This window comes from Sinocyclocheilus anshuiensis, unplaced genomic scaffold (assembly GCF_001515605.1).
Source record: "Sinocyclocheilus anshuiensis isolate Anshui unplaced genomic scaffold, SAMN03320099.WGS_v1.1 scaffold457, whole genome shotgun sequence".
Lineage (NCBI taxonomy): Eukaryota > Metazoa > Chordata > Actinopteri > Cypriniformes > Cyprinidae > Sinocyclocheilus > Sinocyclocheilus anshuiensis.
The window spans coordinates 4047083-4057855 of record NW_015537939.1 but is presented as its reverse complement, the minus strand read 5'-3'; the positions used below and the strand labels follow the sequence as shown (position 1 = coordinate 4057855).

General features: G+C 35.7%; 1 protein-coding gene and 1 long non-coding RNA gene across 2 annotated transcripts in view; one reads left to right on the top strand and one right to left on the bottom strand.

Annotated features, from left to right (window-relative positions):
* The window catches only part of LOC107662383 (uncharacterized), a 14180-nt gene extending 6062 nt beyond the window's left edge, over positions 1-8118 (top strand). The window contains exon 3 of the long non-coding RNA XR_001631209.1: positions 8059-8118. This is a non-coding gene — a long non-coding RNA (uncharacterized LOC107662383). The remainder of the gene's footprint in view (positions 1-8058) is intronic.
* Positions 1-10773, bottom strand: part of LOC107662377 (olfactomedin-like protein 2A) — a 22700-nt gene that overhangs the window by 2298 nt on the left and 9629 nt on the right. Inside the window, exons 3-7 of the mRNA XM_016452369.1 lie at positions 9340-9447; positions 8042-8230; positions 6856-7111; positions 1500-1751; positions 891-1076 (exon numbers count right to left, since the gene is read on the bottom strand). Coding sequence (XP_016307855.1) covers positions 891-1076; positions 1500-1751; positions 6856-7111; positions 8042-8230; positions 9340-9447 — 991 coding nt within the window. The remainder of the gene's footprint in view (positions 1-890; positions 1077-1499; positions 1752-6855; positions 7112-8041; positions 8231-9339; positions 9448-10773) is intronic.

Sequence of the window (10773 nt, the reverse complement as noted above, 5' to 3'; positions counted from 1 at the left end):
GTGTGTGTGTGTGTGTGTGAGGGGAACAGGGTCACATCACAGGAGAGTGAACTGCCTGTCAGAAATCATAGCACGTCAGCTGTCTTAACTGCGGCTTGTGTACTGGATCATCACTGTGTCTGTCACGCGACTCTGTTGCCCTTTCGGGCTTGAACTGATGGTAAAACTAACGACATTATTAACTGTCTTGGTATTTACTTTGAAAGCTTAAAGCTCGTGATTATGGTAAGGGGCGTTACATTTCCGACGCGTGCTTGTGGTGATCGATCAATCACAATGCACTGGGTCAGCTGGCCAATCAGAGCAGACTGCGCTTGTCAAAGGAGGGGGCTTTGTTGAAAACAACTTGTTTGAGAGAGGCGGGGCATAGAGGACCTACAATAATGTACAGTATTTGAAAAATGATGTGTTTTTTGAACATTAAAGCATGTCAACATGTTCTGTTACACCAAATACACAAAATAATGATCTTTAAAATAGCATCATATGACCCCTTTAACAGGAAATATTTTTAGAAGTATATTAATACCAGTCTAAACAGGCACACAAACACACACTAAAATCAACTGTAACATCTTCCAAACTCTTTCTCTTGTTCCAGGGCCAGACTCACACACAGACATATTCACTGAGCAGCACACACTCTCAAGCACAGACATTGACACCATTCACACTTACAGTTATTCAGAAATCCAAACCTCATCCAAAGAAAATCCCTATCATTGTTTACTAAAAACAATATGAAGACCTTTTAATTCAAAACACTCAGTGTCCTCTGTGAATTGACCTTAGTCACACAAAAGGTATTACCTCAGTTGTCTTTCATAGTGTCTCTAGACAGCTGCATTCAATTAATAATAACAGCATTAAATATGAATTATCTTACACACCCTGTTTAAAGTTGTCCAAGTTCCGAAACTCCACAAGGTTGTTGCCGTAGTAATAGTTGGTGATGTAAATTTTGGAGTCCTTGGTGGCGGGATCCTTCATCCATGCGCCCTCATTTCTCCCGTAACTGTGCTGTTTGACCGGCAGATCAACGGAGGCCAGCGTCCCTTCACAGCTGTGCTCTTTAACTGCCAAAAAAACATCAACAACTGCACCAGGATGCAACCACATCGATTGGATGAAGAATTTTAATTTGCTCATTTTTATTCAAAGTTTAGTTTTAGTTACATTTACTTTGCATTGTTTCATTTCAGTTTACATTGTTTTTAAACTAATATATTTTTTGTCTCGTTTTTAGTTTAGCATAATTTTTGTTAAAATTTTATTAAATGTCTTTCACTGTAAATATACAATCCAATCTCACAGGAAAACATAACTATTTTAGAAGGTGTTGATTGCATATGAATTTTTAGACAATTTTTATGCGTAACGGCATAATCAGATCATATGAAAACTTAGGAATGAGATAAATTCAACCGAATTAGCCATCGATTTAACAAAACATTAAATATTTATGAATTATCATAAGATTGTGTTGAAATCTACCGTACCTGCGATGTATGAGTTGTTGCTGGTGTTGTCCAGCACTAGTGCAATGGTTGGAGCCGGTCTCTCCTCTCTGTATATTGTTCTGCTAGTTGTTGTCGTCCTCTGGGTTGTTGTTGTTGTGGGAGGAGTGGTTGTTGTTATTGTCATGGGTACAGTTGCCGGGGTTGTCTCTGTTGCTAAGGTGTCGGGAAATATGGTACTTTCCTCTTCCTCTACCTCTACCTCAAGCAACGTGTCCGTTTCATCAGGTCTCTCTTCATATGAAACAAAAACAGAGAGTAATTAAAATCGCCTCACATTTCACACTTAAATTAAACACTGAAAACAGAAACTGAGCAGCAAACAGTTTCAACATTCATAATAAGAAATGTTTTTTGAGTAGCAAATCAGCATATTAGAATGATTTCTGAAGGATCATGTGACACTGAAGACTGGAGTATAATGACGCTGAAAATTCAGCATTGCATCACAAAAATAAATGACATATACTCAAATAGAAAACAGTTATTTTAAATTGTAAAAATATTTTCAAATATCATTGTTTTTTACTGTATTTTTTTATCAAATAAATGCAGCCTTGGTGAGCATAAGAGACTTCTTATAAAAAAATCTTAATTATTCCAAACTTTTGACCGGTATTGCATATGACTTGGCAAATTCTGAAATAATAGACAAGAGCCAAGCACAGACCTATTTATTTCCTACACCTGCGCTGTGTGGGTACATGAAGTCTCTGGAAACATTGTAATGCCAATAAAACTTGTTGACATGTCAAAGTTTGAGTTTTAAATCCGTTTCTACACCAATTACTCAACACTTCCAGGACAAGATGACTTGCATCTAAAAACAAAGTATTTATAAGTTGACGTTCGAGTGAGTATTTTGCCAAACTGCTCTCCACAACAGTATGAACACAACTGGTTTCTCATGTTTAGCATATAACACGCTCGATCTCACCAGGGTTGGTCATATTTACTGTGGTAGTGCACCTGCTGGGGTGGCACGGGATTGTGGGAAAGCTATATTTACGAGAGACTGGATTCGATTACTGTACATTAGATCACAGGGTGGGACGACGAAAATAAATCGCATTTAATAGTAAAAGTAATTTATGTTTATTAGAACATATTTACTTGACTTACGCTTGGTCCGCCGGCTTTTGTATTGGCTTTGCATTCCTGTCAGGACAGATCATACTGAATCTCCATCACAGCTCTGGTATACATTATCTTAAACCAGTCAAACAAATCCAGCCCAATGGCCAAGAAACGCTAACAAAGTTAAATAGACCTTAGTCTGAGGAGATGTCATATTCAATTTGACGTGAACAAAGACAAGGCTTCTGAGGTACAGTTTGTTTTAACTGACGAAACACACATTTTTATTTTTTTTTACAATGTTAGCTGACAATAAACATTCAGTGGATATAAAGCAGAGGCGGACAAAGTACTCAACTCCATTACTTGAGTGTACACAATTTAGCAAAATCAGACAATATTGTGTCTAATATATACCACAATATTAACTTCTTATTATGGAATTGTTGTAAACAAATATCACATTTGCAGCTGGTCAGTGTTCAAAAAATGCTGGGAAATCATTTCATGTAGCCCTACAAGAGTGATGACTTTCTTTTTTTCAGACAGTTTATCAGTAAAGTTTTAGAGAAGAAAAAAATCACCCACTGACTTTCAAAGCTGCTACAGAGTAACGACTTTCTACTTCGAGGACCTTGATAGAAATGTAGTGGAGTGAAAAGTACAATATTTGTCTTTCAAATGTAGTGAAGTTAAAGTCATAAGTTCCCAGAAAAAATAATACTCAAGTAAAGTACAGATACTCAAAAAGTGTACTTAAGTACAATACTCAAGTAAATGTACTTAGTTACTGTCCGCCTCTGATATAAAGCATAGGTTATGAAAATTAGAAGTGACCTAAGATCTAAATACAGATAGAGATCCATTTAGCGAATTTTATGCATTCCCTGGGAATCAAAACCATGACATTGGCATTGCTACAAACATACTCCAATGTTTCGAAAAAGTGCCAAAGAACATTAAATATAAAAAAAATCATAATGATTCAAAAAGGAAGTGTTCCTTACACACTTGTTGACATTCATCAAGTAAGTCAAATAAAAAATAGCATCTAATGCTGTGTTACAGTACATTCAGTTTGGAAAGTCAGAAATTACAACTTGGAAATATACAATCAATTTAACCCACATTGGATTTTTAAATTGCTCAAGACACTGATTAAAATAACTGTTTTTTTTTCTTTCTTGAAATTTTGTAACTTTTTCTCATTTAAGGTCATGAATGTGCATGCAAAGTTTCAACACATAGATGTGTTTTGGAAAGGATGTACAAATTTGGTAACATCAGTTCTGTTGGGGTCAGATTGACTTACCATTGGTTTCCATTCAATGAATCAAAAACCAACACTCTGAAAAACAGCAAAGAGTCCAGTAAACAGAACAGAAACAGAACACCTTTATTGTAGCTTGTTAACGGCTAAAACATGAAACGCATAAGAACTTATCAAATTTAAGACTCAAAATGCACTCAAAATCACCCACAGAGAATTTGCAAAAAGTCTGTGAAATTGTGTTTTCGGTTGTAGTTTTTTGGATCTCGATTACTGTAGTCTGCTGCTCTGATAAGAGTTTGAAACCCCATTTTACCTTTTTACCAAGGGTTTGAGAACCAGACATAAATCGTACAAATGGTGATAAATACTATCTACAGTTACACTAAGTGCAAATAATGTACTATTTACACTAAGTTGTAGTTATTTGCACCTCAGTGTGCAAATAGTCACTGTAGTAGTGATATCAAAAATAAATAAACATATAAAAGTTTGTTTGTGTGTCTTTGCAGCTAATTTTAAACAAAAAGATGTGGGTAAACACAACCGGGGTTCATAATCTCACATCTTTTTTATTGTTTTAGTCTGACAAGCTGCAATAGAGGTTTTTTGCTTTTTCATGACTCTGACATGTTTTTCATACTATTGAATTGCCATATTGTTGAATTGCATGGAAACCAATGCCAACACAAAAGCTGTGCTCTGATTTTCAACATCATGCAAATAAAATGCATTATCACTTGACAAAATCAAATGACAATTAAACATTTTAAGCAAACATTTGCAGAGAAGTGCATTAAAACTGTATGTGATCCTATTTTGATAATCATACACCTGCAAATCAAAAGTGTCTTTACACAGCGTCTCTAGGACTCAAAGCACTGTTCTTAATTTTACATTTTATCCCCAAATATCTTTTTATATTGTTAAATATCCAACATCCAACTTTAAATGGTATGCAGAATAAAACCTACAGATTTGAAGATTGGCACAGTGGCACATTACTTACAACTCAACCTTATTTTGGGTTTTTATCTGCAAACCAAAACTGCAATGTGAGACGTTTCCAAAGTGCTAGTGTACGGACTAATCTAAGGGCCATTCGTTTACAGTAATTTATGCTTTAATCAGATTCCCTGTGATTGTATCTAATGTGCACCAAAATAGTCAGGACCCAATTTGGGAAGCAGCGATTTGGTTACGCCTATGGATAACACAAGATTAGATCAGACCGCATTACATGTCACTATAGACGCCATTGATTGAGCTGCTTTCAGAACCCTTATTGTATAATTCAAAGAAAAAAAAAACAGTGTTGCCCCAGTCACAAACGGCGGTAACCATGGAGTCCGTCAGGCAAGAGGAACCCATCTAGGACTTAAACAGGAAGTGAGGCCGCCTGCCCAAAATGAATAGAAACACTGTTGAATTGGAGACATTTGGCTGTTTTTTGTAGAAACCCTGCAGCCGATATGAATGTCATGCGTGCATCAGAAACTGAAGCTAATTCATTAGTGCATGTCAGCTGTCATTTCAGACTCTAAAGTCACTCTCTGGCTGGCGTCCTACACTAGTATCCTGTTAATGTGAGTGCTGGATCATCAAGTCCCAAGATCCTGAGATCCAGTTTTACTGTGAGATGTTCATTATGTGAGACTTCAGTGTGTGTGTACTCGGCTATAGTTTAGGGCCAAAAACATCCCAAAAGAGACAGAAATCCAAAAAACCTCCCTTTGAGGACATTCAAGGACTTCCTCAATTGGGAAACTGAATCAAAATAACTTAATTTGAAACCGTAGATGCAGTTGTTTTGGTGATCAGGTCAAGTTTTATTTTAGGGTTAGAATTAGCACTGGTAATATTTATAATTAGCTTTTTATAAAATCAACACACATCAAGGGTATTAAATAGCAAAGTGTATATGTGTGTGTAATGTGTAATATTTCAAGGTTCTTCAGCTCACCTGGCAGATTTGCATGTGGAAAAGTGTCTATGTGTTGTTGTGGGTATTATGAAAGCTTATGGAAGCTTATTTCCATCTTGGAATAAAAATGTAAAAAAAAAAATCTCACAATTCTGACATTTTTCTGAGAATTACGAGTTTATATCTTGCAACTGTAAGAGTTTACATCTTGCAATACAGACTTTTTTCAGTTTTTAACATCTCATAATTTTTACGTTTTTTTATCTGAATTCTAACTTACATCTCACAATTCTGTTTTTATTTTATTTCCACCACAGAATAAAAAAATAAAAATATAATTGTGGCTTTTTATCTCATAATTCAGACTTTTCTTCTCAGACTTGCAGGTTTATGTCTTACACTTCTTTATAATTTATATATAAATAAAAACAATGAATTGTGAGATATAAACTATAAGAATTGCAAGGAAAAAAATGTCTGAATTGTGAGACAAAAGGTTATTCTGTGGTGGAAATAAGCTTCCATATGATACAGAGAGTTCATTTCACAATTTATTCTGCTCTGAACTATATACTTACATTTGATAACAAATGGGCAGGTTTGTGTGTGTGTGTGTGTGTGTGTGTGTGCATGAGTCCCCATATTAATAATTGTATGCCAGACCAGATCCTTGTCATACTACCAGAAAACGTTCGCATTTTCAACAGATGAAGTGGTTTATTGTCTGTTAGTTTATTGTGTATTAGTTTATTGACTGTGTGGATATGAATGTGTGCACATGTGTTTTGGGTGATGAGAGTGTGTCTGTGCTAATATCGAATTAAGTGTGTGTCTGGATTGGCGTGGATACAAGCAGCTGTGCTTCTGGGGAACACAAAGGAAACAAGTTTGTCTTTATAAGAATGTGTGTTTCTGGGTGTGTGACATATTTAAACTTTTGTGGGCAAAACTGGTGAACATCTGTCCCCACAATCTGACTAAATCTGCTAGTATCTCAAAGAATTATAATGTATTTAATAAATGCCGGTTCGGTTTGTATATATAGAAAATAATTGGCTGTGTCTTACCTTTTTGGTTGCCTGTCTCATCAGTTTTTGTGGCTTTATAGTATGTGATTCCTCGGATAAGTCCTGGCTGGTTCTGTGAAGGTTTGGTTTTACTGGGCAGTTCTGTTTGCTCTGGTTTACCAGGTTTGTTTGGTTTTGCGGTCTCTTTCTTCGGCTTGGCCGGCTTTTCCTTCACTGGCTTTGGTGGAGGTTTCCCTTTTTCTGGTTTCTTTGCTGGAAACTTTGAAGCATCTTTGATATTTGTCCCCAGTGTGTCCTACAAACATAACACATGTCTAGCTCAACAGATGTTAGAGATCTCATCCTGAAAACTCTGTGAACACTTACATATACTGTATGTAATCATATACGGAGTGTCCATTTTCACTAAGTGCAAATAGCCTGCCTTATTGGCAGAGGGCATTTACACTAACTCCACCCACCAACTTGTGATTGGGGTACTCAACACTACAAAATATGGCCGTCAAACCTCAGCTCCAGTGGCGTAGATGTTAAATCACGTACCGTAGTCTTTTTGACGTGATCGACTCGGGTTCAAATCCGCCTTTTGCCGAACTATTTTTTCTCCCTTTTCAAATCTCATATCACACATCGCAATAAATAAAAAATTTATTTTCAATAAAAATGAAGGAAATAATCAAAAAGTTGAAAAAAAAGTATCGGGTAGGCTTTATTGTCCCAATAAGGTGGCATGCATTTAATAATTTGAATTAACATTATAATTTACACTCAGTACGTTATTATTGCATACTGTACTACAATACTGAGGTGCAAATAATTGCCTCTAGTCACAATAAGTAGCATAAATAGACTGCTATTTTAACATAGTGTAAATAGAATCTATAGCTATTTGCACTTAGTGTAAATAGCATATCACTAAAAAATACTGCTATTTTCTCTTAGTGTAAATAGAATCCATCGCTATTTGCTCTTAGTGTAAATAGCATTTAATTACACTTAGTGTAAATAGCCTCTATCGCTAGTTGGCCGCTGCCAGTTATATAAGTATGTCTCATTTTACAAATGCACACAGTATGCATATTTTCTATATACTACCAGAGCACATTCTGCAGTGAGCTCAAATCTGATTTCCTGCATAGCAAATTAACTAGAACAATAATGTTTATCTTTTTAACATAATCTATTCAAATGGCTAAAGTCAGAGATGAAAGGTCACGACCCTTACCTGAACTTTGCTTTTAGGGCCCGAGGCGGTGGAGTCTTTCTGCAGCAGCTGAAGGCCCAGATTGGACAGCTCTTTCTTTATGCTCATCATGATGTCAGAATGGTTCTCGTACTGCTGTAGCTGATTGGTCAGAGTCGCCACACTGTCTCTCACAAAGTCATTCTCCCGAGAGAGGTTCATCTTTATCATCTGGGTGAGATGCACAGCTTTAAACCACACAATTGCCCTAAATATATTTGTACAAACAAATGCACCCACATCTAAATATATTTGTATAATTAAATGTATCTGCATAAAACTTAAATGTTCATCTTTCAATTCAACTTTTTACTCAAATTGTTATGCTGATAATACAATGTAATACGCTACCATTGAAAAGTTTAGGGTCTTTGAGGTTTTTTAATGTTTTTTTATGCTTATGCTCACCAAGGCTGCATTTATTTGATCAAAAATACAGTAAAAACAGTAATATTGTGAAAACGTATTGCAATTTAAAGTAATTGTTTTCTATTGTAATATATCCTAAAATGTAATTTATTCTTGTGATGCGAAGCTGAATTTTCAGCATCATTACTCCAGTCTTCTGTGTCACATGATCCTTCAGAAATCATTCTAATATGCTGATTTGCTGCTCAAAAACATTTATTATTATTATTAGTGTAGAAAACAGTTGTGCTGCTTAATATTTTGAAGGAAAATTTTATACGAATGATGATAATGTGATACATTTTGTTTCAGGATTCTGAAAGAACAGCATTTATTTGAAATAACATATTTTTGACATTATAAATGTCTTTACTTTCTTTATTTTGACTTTTGGGCTATTTAATGCCTTCTTTCTGAATAAAACTATTAATTTCTTTCATAAACAAAATGATCTTACTAATCCCAGAAATGCAAAACAGAAGCATTTTCACTATTGGTCTTAGACTATATAACTAAGGTATTTGATAATGACCCACATTGTACATGCAGTAAATCTTTCGCAGTGCAGATTTCTAGCCCAGCTTTACCCGATAATGAGCAAAATTTTATTGGAAATAAAAACAGAGTGCATAAGTGTGACTATTACATGACTGTGGTTTTGTCCTTTGGACATTTCCTCTCTCTGCCCTGCTCTTTCTTACACGCACATTATTTCCCCATCCCTCAAGCCAAAGTGGAGCGGTATAATAATAACTTTAGCCAGAGCATTGTGAGTAGCTACAGAATGTCCTGAGTCCAGTTAAATCCAGCCACGGCTCATTAATGTTCACATGTGTATGTTCACACGCACTCAGTAGTACTATCACACTCACCTCCTCTAGGTTATTCATTTGAGACACCACCTTATTGATGTACGAGTGAACTTTGAGAAGGTCCATACTGAAGAGAGTACCTTCCAGAAGGTCCACCATGGACTGCAGCTGCACACAAAGAAACAGACTTTCAAACATGGAAACTTAGTTTTGGAGGTTAACTAAACAGCATGGATTTCATGAATTGGCAATAATGTTAGCAGTTTGTCATGTCAGTGATTGACAATAGTGATTAATATATTGCTACTAAAAAAATAAAGGTTCTTTATTGGCATTGATGGTTCCGTGAAGAACCTTTAACATCCAAGGAAACTTTTCATTCCAAAAAGGTTCTTTTTAGTGGAAACCTGTGGAAAGATGTCCTTCATTGTAAGAAAAAAATGGTTCCTTTAGGAAATGTTCCCTGAAAGGTTCTTTGAAGAACCAAAAATGGTTCTTCTATGGCATCGCTGCGAAAACCCCCTTTTAAAACCTTCCCAGCTAACAAAATATGTTCAATGAATGTTTTGCTAACGTTATTTTTGAATGTTCTCTGAATGTTCAAAATGTTTTAAAAACTTTTTCTTGGTTATATATGAACATTAAGTAAACATTCCATTTTATCATTTTTCAAACATTAAGGGAATGTTACTTTTGGATGTTCTCTCAACATTCTAAAACAAGAAGTTACATTTAAAAACCGTTAGTCAAACGTTTCAGGAAAAAAAGTTCCATTAATGATTTATAAATAACTTTTAACAAACATTCTATCATTGTTACTGGAAGAACATTGGTTTATGACTTTGAGAGAACCTTGGCAGAACTTTAGCCAAAGTTCTGAGAATGTTCTCTGTTAGCTGGGTTTATTTTTAAGAGTGTAGACCAGAAAAAAAAAACTAGTTTGGATTTAAACTGTTTTTTAAACAGGAAAAAGATAAACAGTAGTGCTGTGTTCGATACATCGATATGACGATGTATCGTCACAGAGATTTGACGATACGAATATCGATACAGCTGTTGCGGCATGTGCGCTGCAGTGGACCGCGCTTAATTTAAATACAAGAACAGCGTTTAAAACGGAGTAGAAAAGGATCGTGATACATATCGTATCGTGACTTTGCTGGTGATACACAGCCCTAATAAACAGGAGAGCAATTTCCTCATATGCTTATTGTTGACGCGTGCTGCAGAGAGTTCAGTCGTGTAACAGCTTGACTGTCATGGTTATTTACGGCTTCATGTGGCATCAACAGATATGAAGAAACTGCAGCAAAGTCAAAACAGAGCCACATGTTTGGAGCTAAACAGCACAAGATCAGCAAATGTTTGAGGTGCAAATATATTAAAACCATTGTGTTTAAATACTGCCTAAAGGTTGCTGAATGATTTTGAGGCCTTTAGCAGAACCAAATCTGGCAGGATTGTCATGTGGCTCTGTGTGTGTGTGTTTGTGTG